Genomic DNA, 19,679 nt, shown 5'->3' on the forward strand with positions numbered 1-19,679 from the left:
ACGTAAATCAAATCCTACAAGCTAGGATAGGGTGATTTGCCCTTTTTGCATTCTATGAGAAATTTAAGATTTTTCTTACTTAAATGTAATTTGCATTTTGTAGCCATAGCCATTTTCAATTAAAATGTTACAGTGTACAACTATTGTGCAGGTTTCTTTTGTTGAGCTGAGTTTCAAGGGTAATCAAAGATTTTGGATTTACCTTATTTGTATTATGGATGCACAGTTCTGAAGCTCAAAAAAGTTGAATAATTCAGCTTGACAAGGAATTGTAGTACTTCATTGACAGTATACTATAGAAGGTATATTTCATTATTGGAAATGGTCATGTCTTATACTGAGTTTTCTATTTATTTCATGACCAATTGCCACATCATGACAAAAGGATATTTCACTTACCTGTTTGATGCTTACAAAGCATGAATTACATGCCAAAACAGAAACAGAAGTGACTAAAATGCAAGATGTCACACCAAATATCCGAGTGACAAATTCACTGACAAGAAAAGGATTAATCCAGCTAACATTCAAATTAACAGTTTTTCCTTTGGTCTCTAAAACAGGAATAGCAGAAGTCCAACAACAGAAGAAGAAATGGCAATTAATGGGGTTTTTTTTACTATATTTTCTGAACTTTTGATGCAGACAGAATGATCTTACCCAATATAATGAAGTTATAATGCAAAATAAAGTATGTTCTCTATGCCAGTTTTTTAAAGTATGCTTTTACATACATGACAATAAATACATGAATATCCGTTCCGTTAAACTGATACCACTTGAGAAATCTGATCAGTAAGTACAAATAATTATGATGTAGTACTTGTTTTAAACTCATCATGTGATCTCTTACAGCACAGAGGCTACATAGTGGTTCTCCATTTTGTTGCAATGGAAAACGGTGCATGCCTTTAAATTAGGGTTGTTGCAGAAATGAAACTTCTCCAAAATATGAACTAAATGCTTGTCCTTATTAATATATTATTTCTTCTTTTTGTGGCAAAAGCTCAAATAATTAAAATTAAAACAAGGTTAGCTTAGTAAGTAGACAAAAGCTTTATAAGAAGATGAGTTTTATATATGATTTTGCACAATTTAAGAACTGAAATCTGGACCTATAACTTGTCTTTTCCTTGGGAAGGAAGAAATGCTTGTGCATGTACAGCCCATGATAACTATTAACCATTCTTAAAACTGAAGTGAAGAGCATGCTGCCTGTAGGGAGGTATCTTTAACATAATAGCCAGAACAGTATATCCACCATTCCTTTAAAAAAGAATGCTCGAAACCTACTTAACACTTTGTCTGTTGTCAGTTGTTGCTTATACAAGAATCCAAAATAATGTAAAATCTAATTGCATGGGTTTTGGATTTCCTGGATATGCTAATTATGTCATAAGTGATGTTCTTAGTTGTGTAGACAGTAATCTTCCTTGAGAATCAGAACTGTAGAAATGTTACTGACCGGTGTTTGCTATAATACCTTCTCATTAACTGAAAAAGCAAGATCATTATTCAGTGTGCTCATTAAAAGTCCCACAGCACATTTCATTAAATAAAATGGTTAATCACTGAGTCTAGTACAATACTTGTTGCAAATTAATTTCACTTACCTGTGCTTTTCTAAGTGTTGAATTTGGATATGCTCTTCTTATAGCTAACTGCATACTGCCAGATAACTACTGAGTTCCATTTGAATGGAATCTAATTATTTGCAGTGATATAATTCATGTTTTCATTAATTTCGTAAAATTCTTTAGGGTCCTGCTACAGGCCCTGTAAATGGCTGCCAGCTTCCTTTGGTCTATACATTTTGCAAAGACATTTTTAGAGATTAGTATTTTCTCAAAAACATATAGATGAGTATTTTCTGGAAAATATATAGGTTAAACTATAAAGAAATAAAAGTAAGATACATACCAGCTGAGGCAGAGATTAAGAACCACTACTAAGACAGGCATTTTTGATAACACATTGCTTTTCTTGCACATTTTTCGCATAAAATTTGTTATTTGGCAAGAGTACTACAGAAATATATGATCAGAAATTATTCAAATAAGGAAACAGTGGGAGCTTGATAAAGAGATTTGGAGCATCTTTGTAGGAAAAAAGGCAAAAATTGAAGGTACTTCCATAAGATATACCTGAATGAGCTAAATAAGAGATAAATGAGCCCTTTTTGCATACTCCATGGAACAAGTAGGCTCTCACACACAACTCGTTCTAATGACATTGTCTCTGTTAAGAGCAAATAATCTGTGGGGCATCTGCCTCCATGCATAAAAGCTAACACAGGTAATATGCCACAAGTAAGGAGGGTAAAGGAAAAATTTACAAGGATAAAACAAGCCTTAAGAATAATTTTATAGGATGAGAAGAGGAAATAATCAGTGGGAGACTGGGCCTAACACAGTTAGTAACTTGAGGAGCAAAGTTAAAGCAAAGATTAGTATGGAATAAAAGAATATTGAGAAACACAAGAAGAGACACAATGGAAGTCAACGAGAATAAAATTCAGCGTAGTTAAGGTCATCTAAGGCAATGGAGACAAAAAGTAGGGTTCTGTATCTAGACGGAGGAAATGAATCGAAAGGGCTTGTTGCAGTTGAAATACAGAAGTAAAGAGCAGTAAAGGTTCATGTTTCAGAAAGGCTTGTTTGGGTATTCTGTAACATAATTCTTTCACAGTTTGTGAACAATATAGGATTCCATGTGGCAGTATTCAGTGAGCTGCCACTGAATATATTTATAGCCGTGCCTTCTACAACCTAAGATACTGAAATTATAAGTAAGAGACTTACCTCCTAAAATGGCAATGTTGTTATCCTGTAAGACCATGAAATATTTTATAAGTGTATCACCACATCATTGTGATTCAACATTATTAAATATTTTCTTGATTTTTTCTTTTTTTTTTTTGTTTATATTTTCTGCCAGTCTCATCATTACTTTACCAGTTCACTCAATATGCTTGTTTAAGAAACCTTAGTAACACACATAAAATCTCCATTATTTAAATATATGAAAACTAAGTAAAATAACTCTTGTGTTTTCAGTTTTACTTCCAACCGGTGTTTTTAAGGCAACTTTTCCTGCGTAACAAACATGATCTCAGAGGCAAATGTTAGAAAAATATTTTATTGCCTTTATTATCACAAAGCTTGTCATTGCTTGCATTATCCTGAAGTAAACACTATTATGGATGTTATTCACAGTGAAAATGAACACATTCTAGACAGAGCTTCTAACTATGGTTATGGTAAGGAGTGATCTTTCACTCAAAATGAAGTTATTATTCTGAGTTAACGCAAGCACTGCTGTTTGTAGTAAGAATAACCTGTTGCATAGAGCACTATGTCAGTGAATGTTGGCTTCCATCCAGTAAACTGCTGAGTGCCTCTCTTCTCATCTAGGCTAATTGGACTAGTGTTCATCTAGTGCTCAGCAGAGGACAAAATAGTCCCTAATGCAGGGTCTTACCCTGCAGTCCTTATGAATACAACTAATCCATACTCGAGTCAATGGGTCTACTCATGTGACTAGGATTGAAGGTGATGAGAGTCCTAATTCTTTTAGCACATCTCAGCTGTAGGACCAACAAAGCAAGAATAGACAAAGACAATGCAAGGAAAAGATGCATAGAAAAGATGAGTGAAAAGCAAAGAACTGGTGTCTCTTCAGACATGGTAAACCTTAGAGGAGAAAGCATAAGCTGAACATACAGAAATGTAGCAGAGACAACAAAACTATTTGTATCATAGAGGTTCTTCCCAATGTTTATGTGAAAACTGCTTTAAGATATCAGCAATTTAACACACTGCATGTACAGTTAAAATCAATAACATCATACAAATATGAAAATTAACATCTGAGAGATAGTAGTCTTACAAATGAACAGTGCAAAGTCATTCTGTAAAATTCGGATTTTCTTTAATCTGTAGTGCATGCAGCTGTACAGTTAACCATCAAACACAGAGAGAGACTAGAGTAAAACAGGCAGCTGTTCTTGATCTGCAGAGAATTTTTGACAGCATTTTAGCAATGAAGGTTAGCAATCACATTTCCTATATTGAGGTTAACCGTTTCATTACTGGCCATAGAAAAGGGAAAAAGGGGAAAAACATCAAAGACATGGGGAAAGACAAAAAATAGTATAGCAAAGGAAAGTATGTTGAAAAGACAACCATGGAGGTAAATAAGGGGAAGGGGAAAATAAGGAGGAAGTGGAGGGGAGAAGAAAGAGGAAAGAGAAGAGGAAGGAAATGAGTGTGTAGCATCTTCCTTAGGTTGAACTGAGAGCATTCCTAGAAGTAAAAATATTTTAACAATTACAGCTTAATGAAATGTAACTGAAACATGAAGTATCACAATCAGATTGTGGAGCTCTGTTAGAATATTGGTCTTATTGTCATAAATATATGTACCAATCTACAGATTTTACATAACATAGGGCACCTCTAAATATTAATTTGATACTCTTAGCATACTTGCATATGTAACTCTCTAAGACAATATTGATTTGTAACTGAAACTGATAGTCACTGCCTTATATCCAAGACTACAGATAAATATCAGTTCCAGCTCTTGCCTCTGTGTCCTTTAAAGCCCTGTATTTGCCTTTAAGATCATTCTTCCCATTGAGAACAGAGCTCATCTGGCAGGTTTGGCTGTCTGTCAAGCTTTCTCTAAAGACACCTGGAAAAAACAGAAAGGTATATTTTCACTCTGAAAATTAACAATGTAGACATTTCAAAGTGTTTGTTGTGAAACAAATACAAAACTTTCTCAATCTCCCAGGAGTGTCTTCCAAAAAGACGGGAGAATGCCTGCATTTTTGCAACTAACTCATAGATGTGTCAGTGCACTGACATATTCAGTCAGCCTCACGCAAAATTAAGAAGTTTTCAGAAGTAGAATCAATAACTGTGTCTTAAAAGAGGAATTTTTTCCCACTTATTTGGCTATCTATGTATCACAGCATACAGTGACACGTAACGTGAGTCCTATAATGTCAATGCAATGATTTAGAAACTTAATCCTCATTTTTATTATAAAATCTATACATCCCATTACACCAGGTAAGTTTGCAGCCTGAAAAATTCACTCATGCTCTTTCCACAGTGGCATAGTCGATTTACTAATGAACAGTCATCTAAAGATTATTATAATTAATAACACTTACAGTTAGTTGATTTTTTCCCAGATCTACTGATTTTCAAGACTTTCAAATACTTCTAATTTTAAGCAATGTGAATTATCTATTCCAAGGTCATTTAAAATACAATAGAAAACCTTTGGATTAGATAAATAGAATCAAATCCTAACACATTGACTATTCTGTTCAGTTCAATATAAATTTAAGGTCTCACTTCAGTGATCAGCTGCAAAAAATGATAGATTAACTAAACATGGATGCAAAGTTTATCCCCTAGTTGGGGATTTAGGTATTCTTTGTTTGTCTCAGGTTTCTGAGGGACACAAACAGTAGCAGGTATAGTGTTTCCTTTTGGTTGAGCCTTCTTTGATACTGTGTTTCTTAAAGCCTGTTAAATTGAGACAGTTAAGTTTCCCATAGGCCGATGTAGAAACACAAATATTTTATTTCATTGATTTTGTGAAAATAATAATGTTTTAAAGTTAATTATTAGAGGTCTTCCACTGCCATTTAATTTCAAGTCATACATGCCTTCAGTACTAAGTCAGAATTAACTGTTAATCTTACATTTAAGAATTTTGCCTATGAGATGAAAAAATCTGACAATTTTCTTCTTCCCAAAATTAAATGCAAGGGACAACCTAAACTGTTATATATATTGGTCTTTGTTTGCTCTGCATGCATTTCTGTTACCCACTTTTATTCTCTTACATTAACTCTGATTTTTTCTGAGGAGAAAAACAATTATTATTAAGTATTTTATTATGTATGTAAATAAGATTGAATTTTAAATGAATGCGTAAAACAAAATATAAATTTATAAAAATCAGAATCATATAAAACCATAGGTTGGAAAAGGTCAGCCACAGCTCAAAGACTGTTGGTTCAGACTCTGTAGCTGAGGTCATTGGACCTCGATTTTAAGCTATTATTTAGAAACCTTTGAAAATTTGGTCCCAAAAAAACAAGAGAAGAAAACAATTAGTACCTGCTATAGCACTTCTCTATTTTTTGTTATAACCAGTCAGTTCTCACACAGGAGAAAAGCCAAGATAGAGAGCCTGGGAGGGAGAGATCAAAATTATTCCAGAGAAACTGTCTTATTATCCACTGTTTTCCCTCCCACACAGAAGAGTGGAACTGAGATGCTTTCGCTTCTTAGGAATGAGTAGAAAAAGAAGAAAAAGCTGCAAGGGCAGAAAGAGCTCTGATTCCAAAGAATGTAAGTTTACAGAAATGTTTAATTTGAAGCAAAAACACCAGAAACATAGATGGTTATTCTGCATTTACTCATCAAGACAGACTTCCATCTTTGCATCAAAGCTATTTATCAAACTGAAAATATTTACAATCAAGTGTGGGTGCATACAAGCAATATTTTGATGAGACTAGTTGCTTTATTTTAGTTGAGCTTCTATCCTACCCATTTCTGGCGAAGTCTTTCCAAAGATGATGTTTAATTGCCTCAAATTTTCAGCCATCTTGCTGTAAATTCCTCTAGTGTGGTTTAACAGCTTGTTCTAATCCTGCTTAGGTATATGTCACTGTAAACTGTCATCCTCTAATGCACATGATCTATTCTAAAAAAAGCCCAAGCAGGGCAGAATTTTATGTAATTGTATGAATGCCATGAAATCTTGCCCAGTACAACTCCCGCTAGGAAACAGTATTTTATTCTGCTCTGAACAGGGACCTGTGGCTCACACCTCATGGCAATGTGCCACTGATCTGTTATTTGATTGTGACAATATTCGCTAATCCCTTTGTTTGCCCATCTGTAAAAGGATTAGAAAATTCACGTTTCATGTAATTCACCCTGAACTGGAAACATGCGATGACATATTGATTTGTCCCAGTGTGTTCACAGGAATGAAGCAAATGCTGAGAGGAGTAATGGAAGCAAACAGGACAGATCTTTCTAAATGCAAATAAAATACCTTCTCACCTAGCAACTGTAAAACTTTCTGAGACAAAAAAAAAAAAAAAAAAAGAAAAAGTTAATATGTTCATTTCCTTCAATCAGAGTCAGTTAACATGGTGTACCCCATTTATCTGGCTTCACATTACTTATCAAGTAATTAAGACAAAATAAGTTAATATTGAAGTGAAAAAATAATACTGTGGAAAATACACTACACTTTAAAGATAAAATAGGCATTTTCTATGAAAAGTGTCTTGAAGCTAATCATACATTTGTGATAATGTTTACCAAATCACGGGAAACCTGTTTTTTCTTTTTTTCACCTTAAATTAGATGAACAGTTGTCACCCATTTGTAAATGCCAGCAAAATGTAGGAAGCCTTGAAAATAAAGCAGATGAAGCTCTGGCTCACTTTGCTGAGCCACTGCATGTACTGAAGGGTACTGAAGAAAATGGAAATGATCATGAAAACAAGAATCACAGTGGCTCAGATGCATCTGAAGACAGAGACCTTGATAACATATCAGACAGCGAAAAAGAAGGAAAGAAGCAAAAAAACTACCCTCATGCTCAGCAAGATGAAATCTTAGCTTCAGTAACTTTTGGTGAATCAGAGGGCTCATGCACAGGAAAAATTACACTGTGGAACAAGACAGACTCTGCAGAACCTGTTAGCTTGGCTATTGGAAGAATTACTGCAGAAGTAAAATATGGTTCTTTTAATGTACAAGTAGAAATTAAGAATGTTTCTTTGTTTGATTCTGGAACAAATCTTGTATCTGAAAAAGGTAAAAGTTCAAAGAATAATAAATGTTGTCATGAAAGTCAATACCAGAAAAGCCAGTGTTCAAAATCTTCAAAGTACCAGTGTCCTTCAGCTGACCGTTCAGCAGAACACAGTGGGAGCTATAGGGGTTCCTCTAACCATAAAACTCAAACTGCCATCAACAAAAATGCCTCCCTCAAAATGAACATTGAAGCAAAGGAAATCAAAGTGGAATATACTAGCAGAAAAAAAAATCTAAAGGTTAACATCAAACCTGGTAAACAAACACAGCACAAAACTTGCAACAGGGAACATGAAGATACGTATTGGAGTGAAACAGATTATTCTGTAACAGAGGCACCTTGCAATGCAGATTGTAAGTCATCTTTTAGTTTTCATGAAAAAGTAGATTTTGCATTCCCAGATGGATGTACACTTATCCCTCCACCTGAAGAATTTGCTGATTCTGACAAAATGCATTTGGATACAATTGCGGAGGGGATATCTTTGTACTCTGTTAATGATGGAAAGGAATCTGACAGCCTCTCTACAGCCTTGAGAATTTGGGGGCAAGAAAATTATTTCTGTAAACATAACAAAAAGGACTGTGAAGACTACACTAATGAAAAGGAAGACTTTTCAAAAGATACAATGCTTTTCTCAAAAATAAAAAATACAAATTTCCTTGTAGCTAGTAATACCTTGAATAACCCAGACACTGGGAAAGGACATACCAGTAAGAACAATGTATTAGGTCAAGAAAGAAAGAACTGTGACAAATACAAAGACACAGGGCAAAAAACAGCAAGAAGAAGGTCTTTCCCAGATACTACCCTTGAAGTACCATCACCAGCTCACCCTAGAAGGGATTCTGGCTTTTATTCATTGCCATCCTTAAAAGTATTACCTAAGGAGATCAGAGCAGGAGATGTGTATAACAGGAACTCACACGTTCATACTAGCTATACAGAGCTTTGTAAATGTCCTGACTTGACCTCTTCAGTGAGAAGTTTGAGAAGTCTTAAGTCTTCATATCAGTACGCTTTCACATCATTTGATCATAATATTACTGTTTATCCATCTGAGCCTGAAGAAAGTCTAGAGGACACTTGTTTCCTGGATAACTATGCAGACTATGTGGGGCACAGTGAAGAAACAGAAGAACCGATAATGGAAAGTCTTCATTCCAGTGGTACTATAAATGAAACAAAAGAAAATGGGCATGCAGAGCCTCTGAGAAACCTAGCCATATGGGAGGAAGACTCTGAGTCTACTGAAGACGCTTTAGATGAAGGGACCCTAGAGTACAACCATCTAGAAAAGCACATTGAACTGCAGAACGAAGCTCAGATGGTACAGGTCTCTTCACATTCTAGAAGCCCTTTGAGTGAACTTATTTATGACAAGGAAAGTAATAATTATGCATCTACAGAAAGTGCCCCAAACCAGCTTTCAGCTTTACAGCAAAATGTTCACCCAGTCCCTGCAGAGCCTGAGTTAACAAAGAAAAGGAGAGGGTCGGTAATGACTGTGATAACTGGAGAACTAGAACGAAGACTTATCCAAGGCGACACTAAATTGGTAACTGATTCCTTCAGCTCTGCAGTAAGAAAAGGGCCTAAATTTGCCTGTAGTATACAAGAAAAATCCTTGCTGTCACCCTTGCATCCAGAGGAGCATGACATAAAAAATGAATCAGAAAGTTTTTCTGACATACAAGATGTGTCTGGAAATACTCTTCTTGAATCCAACTGCCATAAAGATTCAGCACAGGCTGTCATGTTACCTGCCTCTTCAGCACATACAGAAAAGAATGAGGATTTCACAGAACATTCAAATGTCAAGGAAAGACTAGATAACTTTTGTGGTAAACAATCAACTGATGATAGTTTAAGGATAGAACCTGGAGCACATCAGCTGCCTCAGTTAGCCAAATCCAACTCTGATGAAGTTGAAAAAAAGATTGAAATGAAAGAAGATTTTAATCAGAATGCAGATATCCCCCCATCATCAGTAAAACAAATTACTCATAAAGGTAGGTGTTTTGAGACTTTTGGCGTTAATATCCCTTACACACCTCTCGCATAGGTGGTTTAGTGCTTTGGTGACACCTGTTTTGGGAAAATGAAATTATAACTTTCCAAAGAAATTGTATTGGCATGCTTGACCGTTTGGTTATATTATGCAGTTATTGTGTTGAGGATCCTAGGAGCCATCCTGTAGGGCCAAGTAACTTAAATTAAAAAATAAAGACGATTTTAATGCATCTTTACTCAAAAAGTGGGTTTCCTAAATTAAGCAGTAAACCCATTTTATACATCTAGTGAGAGAGGCAAACACTGAAACAGGAAGGTTTTTTTTTGAAGTTGACATGTGTCATTAACTCAGAGCTCTAGTTAGTGTTTAAAACTTCATCATCTGTTTCTGGAATCCGTGTGATCTGAGCAATTACTGAATTCTAAGTACATCTCAGTCCTAATTCTAGCTGAGCCTTTATGTGTCAAGGAATGACCATAGTGCGTCATTTAACCTTCTTTTCTCCTCTCTTTGTAAGTTAAGACAACTGTGAATGAAAAAGAATTATTTTTAATAGCTAATCTTTTACAAACTTTCTTGTCTTGCCTTCTGTAATCCAGCTACCTAATCCATAACTGATCATTTAAAATAAGTGTTTCAAATAATAGAAATGTAAAGCCATACTGGGACACTGCACACTACAATGAAAACTCTTTACATCACGAAAATATACACACATGTGTGTGTTTTTGAAATATCACTCCAAACAATTAAATTTTAATTTTTTAGTACTAAGCAAGTTATATGCAAACATAAATTGGATTGTCCTCTACAGGAGAGCATGTTCCCAGCAGGTTTGAAGGTTAGGACTTTTATACTTTTGAAAAACACATACTTTCTTATGTCTTCAAGGATCTTAGTAAAAAGCAACACAATGTTTTTAATTATCTTTCTAGTTCACAATACTTTCAGATAATACTGGTATGTCTGTCTTAGGGCTGGAAGACATGTACTATCAGGAGTGGGTAAAGACTTTGGGTTTGTCTAGTTTCATGAAAAGGCTGCTAAGCAGGTGACCTCATTGCTCTCTGCATCTTCCTGAGGAGGGAAAGTGGAGAGGATGCTGATCTCTTCTCCCTGGTATCCAGTGACAAGACACGTGGGAATGGCTAAAAGCTGCATCAGGGGAGTTTTAGACTGAACATTACAAAGCATTTCTTTACCAAGGGACTGGTCAGCCACTGGAACAGTGAGAGGTTGTCAATGCCCGAAGCCTGTCAGTGTTTAAGAGGAATTTGGACAATGCCCTTCATAACATGCTTTGACTTTTGGCCCTGAAGGGGTCAGGTAGTTGTGCTAGTTGATCTTTGCAGATCCATTCCAACTGAAATAGTCTATGCCCTCCAAGGTTGTCTTGTTTGGCACTGGTAATGGAAATTTCAAAAATATCTGAAGTCTATATAGATCACACAATCATAGAATGGTTTGGGTTTGAAGGGACCTTAAAGATTACCTAGTTCTAAAGCCCCTGCCATGGGCAGTGACACCTTACACAAAACTAGGTTTTGTTGCTCAAAGCCACATCCAGTCTTACCTTCCAGGGACTGGACATCCACTGTGTCTCTGGGCAACCAGTTCCAGTGCCTCACCGCCCTCACAGTGAAGAATTTCTCTCTTATCTAAATCTACCCTCTTTCAGTTTAAAGCCACCACCCTTTGTCCTATCACTACATGCCCTTGTCTATATACTATATAGGTAGATATTGCTGTATAGGTCAATATCTAAAATACTAAAATAGAGCATTGATTAAATCAAAATTACTTTAGAATAAAGTACAGGAAGAAGACACAGAAGGAAGTCTGCATGCTCAAAAATTTTGATTTATCATACATTAGACCTCAGTGGTTAAACACACTGCACAGAAAGTGAGTTGTAGCTATTTCTTGCATTTTTATTTTATTCTCTTCTTTTACCTTTTGCCCTTTGCTGAGAATTATCTATCTGTGCTCTTTCTCTTATCTATCACCTCACCTGGTCTATAATTTTGGCCTTCTTCTGGTCTAGGGTCGTATTTTGATTTTCCATCTGTGTTAACAATGCTGTGGAGGTCCTACTTTAAATGAGTAAATGTGTACAACCAGAAAGAAGTATAAACATTTAAAGTTTTGAAACTCATTAATATAAATCGAAGTCCACTTGTAATGTGGGAATACTAATGTACTTCATCAAGTCATTGGGCAAAAGGGACAATGTGGCACTTCCTGTGCTCTGAAATTCAGTGACAGTGAAAAGGAAATGTGCCATTTCTCAACAAAGAGTGAGAGCATCTAGAACAGAAGAGGAAAACAGATGCAAGTGTTATAAACAGGATGGGGGAGAGGATTCCAGGCAATCTAGAAGTCTGCTGGTGTTGTGGGAACTTATTATCAGAGGAGCAAGGACTCGTGCGAAGGGCACTACAAGAAATCAGTTTTCTGACTCTGAACAATAGTCAGCTGCCCTGCAAAAGTGACACAGGTCCAACTGAAGCCAGCAAGAGGCTATTGAGCCAAGAAAACACTCACACAATCCTGTAGGGAGCCTCTTGAGGCTGGGCTCACATTCTCCATATCTGACCTTGCCAGTGGATACAGTTGCATTTTGAGAACAGAACCTAATACAAAGTCTGTTTTCCAATTTTTCTTTTAGCTAAAATACTAATACAAAAAATAAATTGCTACTGCCCTACCTGGAAAGAAACCTAAAGTAGAAAGGTATATCCTCCTTTTATCTGCATGTTTCTTGCAAGATTTTTAATTAGTTTATTTTAAACAGCACTTTATATATCTATATACTGACCACTTCAAAAATGTATAAGCATCTGTAAATAAAATCCATAAGTAATTTACATGTTTCTGCATAAAAATGGTGCTGTACAAATGTCTATGTAGGTATTTAACTGCACATATGACTACCACAAGCTAATCACATGTGATTTGATCTGTGTGAAGGCCTGAGTTAGTCTAAAATACATACTTTATGAATATTTTCAGTATTATTGGTTATTTTCATTTCTATGTTTGGTTAGGTTATTCTTGTGTTTAGAATGTGAAAATTTGAAACAGTATAATTGCTTGAGTTGTCTCACACATACCTCACAAACAATTTCTGGTTCTAATTTAGACTTGAAATCAGAAATTAATAAAACAAGAAAACTACCTTCGATGAAAGACACCAGAGCAAGCGACAGTTCACAGGAAGATGCAATAGACCAGTGGGCCAGGAGGCGGAAGCAGTTCAAAGACAGCAAAAAATGCAGCTCAGCTGGAGGAAGTTCCATAAACAGCACAATCACTGAGGGATCAAGTGAGTACATTAGTCTTACGATTGTATTTATTTGTATTCATTCTCCTTTGTGTGAGTGACACTCTGACAGGGTTGGCAGCTAAGAACATTGATCTTCAGTTCATAACATGAGTCTCTGTCTTAGTCATCATCATGAGCAAGCACATCTTATTCAATTGAACTATTCCTCACTATGGAAGTGAGTATCCTCTGTCTTTCATATAACCAAGTGCACAGGCTGACTGGAAAAAAGTTGATTGTACCATCCTTGTCCATATGCAATTAATGTTAAGACTAGTTCTAGACATAGACAAACAGGTGACCACTTAGGGCAGCAGCTTTGAGGGTGTAACAAAAATTATAATCCTGATGCCTACTTTGCTTATGTCAAAGCCATGGTAAGCTGGGAGTCCTTCACACTAAAATAACAACCTGTCCCTCCTGTTCCAGCTACTGGAACAGCTAGTTCCATAACTGTCTCATAAAATAGCCTGTCACCTCACCATATGCTTGAGCCTATAACAAACTCATCAGTTTGAACTACATGGGAAGGAATTTTAAAGATGAACTGCTTAATGGATTTACATTTCATGCAGGTGGAGTCTCCAAGCAAGGATTGCTTAGTCTAGGAGAGAACATATGTGGTACTTCTTCATACCGCCTTTGCCTCCTGTTTTGCTATTTTAGTAATGTGGGAGGAACTTTGTGGAGATTAAGAAATGTGCATTTCCCTGTGGAAATATTTTGTCATATAAGGCTTACTTTTGGTGAGGGAAGTTTTATTTGTAGATATATAACCTCCTTTTTGAAGAAGGTTAAATGCAAAGCTATAGAAGGCTGACAACTGTAGGACTTCAGTGCAGGTCCAATACAAGATAAACTGTTAATGTCTTTTATCCCTGTACTGAAGAGTATACATACATATATATATACTCTTGTATATGTATATATGCATATATAGATATGAAGACCTACGTCAGCAGGGCCTTAATTCACTTCCTAAGCATAGGTGTCAGTTGCCAGCTGGGACACCAACAGGATTCTGAGATACGTGACCTACAGCAGAGCCATGCCTTTTTGAAGCAGTAACAGGACAGCAAGTGAGATACCCTAAATCATCTAATGTGATACTAGCCACCTGTGTTCACATAACTGAGTCAATCTCTAATCTTTTAATACCTGTTAACAAAGCAGCAGGGATGAGTGGCTTATTTCATGTGGACATGAAGAAGCTTTTTATTAGAAGCAGTTTCCATTTTTTGCCCCTAAAAGAGATTAAAGTCCATTGCAAGGAGATTAGAAAGTTACCATGTCAAACCACCAGAGCTCAAAAAACCTATCAGGAGAAACATATATCGAGATAAATTGTTCTTTGATTTCAACAGTAATGTCTCTTGAATATAAGGTGGGCCATAAATTTTACTAGATCAGACACACACTGGTTTCATGGAGAAAATATGAAAAACAAAACAACACAAACAAACAAAACCAACACAGGATAAAGCTGCAAGAGCTAGAATTGCTTTCCTTGAGACAACACATGGCATGAACCTATAGTGGTCTCCAGAACAGGTGAACAAGAAGACAATTCTGCCAAAAATCCTGGTATCTAATAATTTTGGATAGTATGCTACAGACCTGAGACTTCTGTCCATTTTCCTTTGGTAGTCAGGCTGTTGTCTGGTATTTGCAGACCTGAGACAACTCTAATCAGTGTTTGGAAGCTCCTTATGTGCTTACTTCCAGCAGCTGAGAAGAACCTAGATGCAGTTTGTTCCTGACACTCCTAAACTGCTCCATTTGACATCTGTGCTGAAAGCTCAAGGAGGGCAGATGGGAAAAAGACACTCCAGAAGTGTCTTGACATAACTCCAAAATGCCAGTGTGGCAGCATTTATTTATGTGTTTTGCCTATTTGTCACATTTCAAGCTCTACTACAATTATAATGATTCAGTATTAAACTGGCAAAATACAGTGCTGTACTGAATTGCTTGGTCAAATCTAGGTTTCTTAATTTATGAATTCATGGTAGCACGCTAAGAAGTGCTTTAAACGTATCAGTCTAGTAGTATTTATTTGTTTTCTTATTTTTATTTAGTTACTACTAGAATTTTATACAGTTTATCGTAGCATTTCATATTTTCTGCTTAATAAGGCAGAAGCCAGTGGATGTGGAGTATTTGTCTACACAGACACAGTAAAGCAAACTGTCAAAGTGAAAAATGACTGCCACTGAGATGTATTCAGGAAGTAAGTTGCTGAACAAAACTAAATGAAGGTTAATTTTTATCTTTCACATTTTGAAATGGGGAATCATTCTGCGTAATTGCCACATCAAACACAGAGCAAATAAAGCAATGAGATCCTTACTCCAGCTGCATTAAGTCTGGCAGCATTATACCAAGCATTTTTTAATGAAAGGAACATGATTATTTTTTCCTCTCAGCCAATTTGCACAAAAGCATTCTTTCAGTTTATCTGTTAGCACAGTCTCTGATGATTTACGCTTTTATATAACTTTCACCATCCAGATTTAGCTTTGAAGTTCCAGCTCCCACTCTTCTTGGGAAGCTATCATTCTATTGCACAGCCTTTTTCTCCACAGCCTAATGATGCAATACGAATCTGAAAATCCTCATGATAACACATGTAACATCATAAAGTTGTTCAACAGCCTAGGACAAGCCAGAAGTTCTATATTCAAAACAGACAAACAAACCTATGATTTCTTCACCTCCTTTTTAATAAAACTGTATACGCCTGTCTGGAAGAGCTGAGATTAAGCAAACAGCAAATATGGTCATCATTACCTGGGTCATGTCAGTTAAGCTTCTCATTTGCACTGAACCTATACTAAATTTCTTGAAAAGTTGATTGGTTTCCTGATCAAATGAGCTGCAAAAGAAAGCTTAAAAAACGGTCAAAGACAGACTTCTCTTAAAGAGGTGCAGTACCTGTTTTGACCATTTGCATTAAGACTTCCCTCGATATTAAAGTTCAATATGCAATAGCATCCAAGATCGTGATCTTATATTCGGACATGTTTGCAGACTGCCCTTTAACAGCAACAAAATTGCAAAAGTACAGACATGACAAACAGTTCATTAAGAAAGTTGTGGCACTTTTTCCATGCTAACTGGCTGAGGAGGTCTGTTACTTTTCATGCATTTTCCATACTGACATTATTTTCACTTGTTTTATCCTCATGACAGTAAACTCAGAGGATGCTCGATCAGTAGATCTCGGACTACATTCTGAAAATGAGGACAGAGGTTTTTATACAGAAAACTTTCACTCTGCTTCCTGGGTTTTCAGAGGAGATGATGTCTCTCCAGATAACAGTCCTAGATGTCTCAGCAAAAGGCCTAGACCAGTGGCAAGTAAGTTGTCTAAAGCAGCAGGTAATAAATGTCATAAAACTATTTATTTTGGGCACTCTGAGGTTTCCAGGGGAGCAACATTTTGGAAAATATGCTGGACACTTAGTCTGAAGACAGGAAAAAGAGCAACCCAAGAAGACAAAAGTTTATAGAAAAATGTAAGTAAGTAGTCCTTATTTAGCTACTGTCTTGTAAATATCATATTTACTTGGCAAAATTGATACTGATGAAATGTCACAATTAAACCGCATCTCTTGCTGTATGACAAGGGTAGAAGCAATGTAATTTCATAGCTTTTTCAAGGATGACAAAATCATAGAGACCTATTTGTGGACATAAAGTTTTACAATGGTCATAAAATCTGTTCTTTATCAAACTTTCATACATAATAGCTCCAGAAAGAAAAGAATCAATTTTGCTATGTGTAACAAGGTTCTATCTGTAGTTTAAACCCTGTCCTGTTGAACAGATGTAGTGAATAACTTTTTCAGCAGTATGGAAGGTTTTCCTTCACTTTTAAAACGTTAAGTTACTGAAAAGGAACACAGTTCAAAGAACTAAAACAAAGTGAAACACCCCTGTATCTTTCCAGGAGATAGTTCTTTGCTGGAGATCCTAAATCATTCACAATGTGAGAAAAAACAAGTGTACTTCATATATCTTCAGATATGAAAAATCTCCCTTAAAACATATTGAGAATATTCTGGAGAGCTGTTTTGGTTGTCTCTTCTCCCAGGGGAGAGCTCAGAAGTTCAGCAAGATAGTTAAAGTAGATATTGAAGTATCTATGCTCTTTTAGACAAGTAACATCAATTAGCATGATATAAAAGTACAGTAAACTTTAAAGTAATTTCTGTCTTCCAAATAGTACACAATTTGAAGACGAAACATCATAAATTATTATTAAATTGTCCTTCATTAAACAAACCCGCTAAAACAGTCAAATGATCAAAAGCAGACAATTCAAATTTACACTGAAGTCCTTCATGAGTTTGAGATCTACTAATAAGCCAGACCATTTGAGATATGATAATACTACTAGGCCCTGAGAAAAAGTTTGAAGTAGACAATTAGACCCTGATCTTCCTTTTTACCTAGTGTAATCCCTTTACATGTCAAATTATGCTGAACTGAAAGCAATTTCACGTGGGTAAAGGCACTGGTGGCAGGAGTTGCTAGTGTGGTTGCGGTTGGACTAGAGAACTGGGAGGAAGTGGAGTGGGAAGTTGACAGGAAAGTGTAGATGAAAAAAAAAGAAACAATTGATATCCAAAAGACATGTACCTTCAAAAAATATAAATAGAATTAAACTACAAGAAGCACATTTAAATTCATTTGAGAATTTAGAGTGTATTTTGTATTTGCAGCTCAGAGGTCTGACACAGAGAGCAGGAGCTCTTTTGTCTCCCAGAATGCTGGTTTTAGAGTAGAATATCTGAATGCTTCTCTTCCTCTTTATTACAAGGTCCAGGCACTTAACTTGAACAGCTGATGAAAGAACACTTCATTGATGCTGTCTGTCTTTCCCCTAACATGAATGACATTCAATCAGTTGTGGCATGAGGGGGTGCACACTGGCAGAGGCGCAGCACCGAACAACTAGGAGTCATAGGAGTCATACTGAAAGCATCCCACTCATTTGCAGAATCATTTAGACAAAGTTTTAAAAATAGGCCACTGATTGTTAAGTAGAACTTGACATGTAGAGAAAAATGGATGTCTGTTTTCCTCTTTTGCAGTTCGTGAAAGAACAGTAAAGATCACTAAAGGAACTGGCAATTATCCTTGGGGTTTCAGGATCCAGTTCTCAAAGCCTATTCTTGTGACTGAAGTTGACACAAGTAAGTTGTGGTTGCACTAGTTATCTTCTCATATGAAAATGTATTAAAAATAAATAATATTTATTATTATGACAGCATATGATATATATAATATATTGCATTTGTTTTGCAATTATATATATAATATAAATGTACATTAATAATTTTCCATAATTAGTGAGTGTACAGTGTTTAATAACATGTCCTTGAACTGCTCATGCCAAGCTGTCTTAGATCCCCACTATGCCTGTGGGTAAACAAGACTCTCCTGTTTTGTGTCCTTCCATGCCAGCTGATACCTCATGCAAGTGTCTGCATCCTACCTCTTTTCAGATGTAAAGCCTAGAACACTTGGGGACTGACATCTGCTAGTGACAACAGGCCTTCTAGAATGAAATAGAAGATGCAGTGATCCTCATAACAACATTTCCAAAAGCCTTGTTAGCTGGGGACACTTCTGCTTGAAAGGGTTTCAGTTGGGTCATCTATAAATTTTAGCAGATGTGCTGTTAATTTCTGCAGGGTAATCCAATGATTGTGAGGAACTCCAGAAGCAACTCACAAAACTGAATGAATGAGAAAAAAAGTGGCAGATGAGTTTCAAAAAATATCAAGTGTAAGGTAAAGCCTGTAGAGAGGAATGATCTATACCAGGCCTACATGACAGAGAACATGGTATTGGCAGTTACTCTCAGGAGTAAGATCTTGAGAGTTACCACTGAAAGGTCTCTGAAATAATCAGCTCTTTGTGCAATGGCAGCTTAGGAATCTGGCTAAAATTTGTCTTCATCAGTAACAGTAGTGAGAATGAGACATGGAAGCAGTGTCTTTTTGCTGCTGCTTAAAACCGTGGTTCGCCGAAATCTAGAGTACTGCTTGTTGTACTGCTCTCTGCATCTGAGGGTGGACACATTAGAATTAGAGAAGGAGCAGAAGGCTCAAGAGACTGATAGACTTCTAATACCAAAGGCAGATGAAATGAAAAATCTCATCCTAGACCATGAATGCTACTGAGTGCCCTCTAGCAAGGCATCTAAGAATATCTTTGTCACTTTGCCAGCCTTATGTCTGGCTTCCTGACAACGTTGGGAAAGCCTGTGAATTCAGAGGCCTGTCAATCCATTACATGAACCCATTGTTCTAAAACTGCCTGCTGAGCTACTAAATAGGGTCATCATTAACTCGACTAGGAAAGATCAGAAAAGTCAGAAATCTGAGCAAGGGAGCAACATGCAGTGAGAAAAAAAAAAAAAAAAAAGAGAGAGAGAGAAAAAAAAATTGAAAATGTCAACAC

At 36.3% G+C, this 19,679-nt stretch overlaps 1 protein-coding gene and 1 long non-coding RNA gene across 2 annotated transcripts in view; one reads left to right on the forward strand and one right to left on the reverse strand.

Annotated features, from left to right (window-relative positions):
- Nucleotides 1-19,679, forward strand: part of LOC102087994 (uncharacterized) — a 53,306-nt gene that overhangs the window by 4,005 nt on the left and 29,622 nt on the right. Inside the window, exons 2-6 of the mRNA XM_021288075.2 lie at nt 6,286-6,377; nt 7,410-9,878; nt 13,023-13,205; nt 16,398-16,565; nt 18,305-18,406. Of these exons, the coding sequence (XP_021143750.1) occupies nt 6,320-6,377; nt 7,410-9,878; nt 13,023-13,205; nt 16,398-16,565; nt 18,305-18,406 (2,980 nt within the window). The 5' untranslated portion in view covers nt 6,286-6,319. The remainder of the gene's footprint in view (nt 1-6,285; nt 6,378-7,409; nt 9,879-13,022; nt 13,206-16,397; nt 16,566-18,304; nt 18,407-19,679) is intronic.
- Nucleotides 3,909-6,219, reverse strand: LOC110359106 (uncharacterized). The gene is made up of 2 exons (XR_002414038.2): nt 6,144-6,219; nt 3,909-4,695 (listed from the first exon to the last, which is right to left on the reverse strand). It is a non-coding gene; the product is annotated as an uncharacterized LOC110359106 (long non-coding RNA).

The sequence above is a fragment of the Columba livia genome, chromosome Z (assembly GCF_036013475.1).
Source record: "Columba livia isolate bColLiv1 breed racing homer chromosome Z, bColLiv1.pat.W.v2, whole genome shotgun sequence".
Classification (NCBI taxonomy): domain Eukaryota; kingdom Metazoa; phylum Chordata; class Aves; order Columbiformes; family Columbidae; genus Columba; species Columba livia.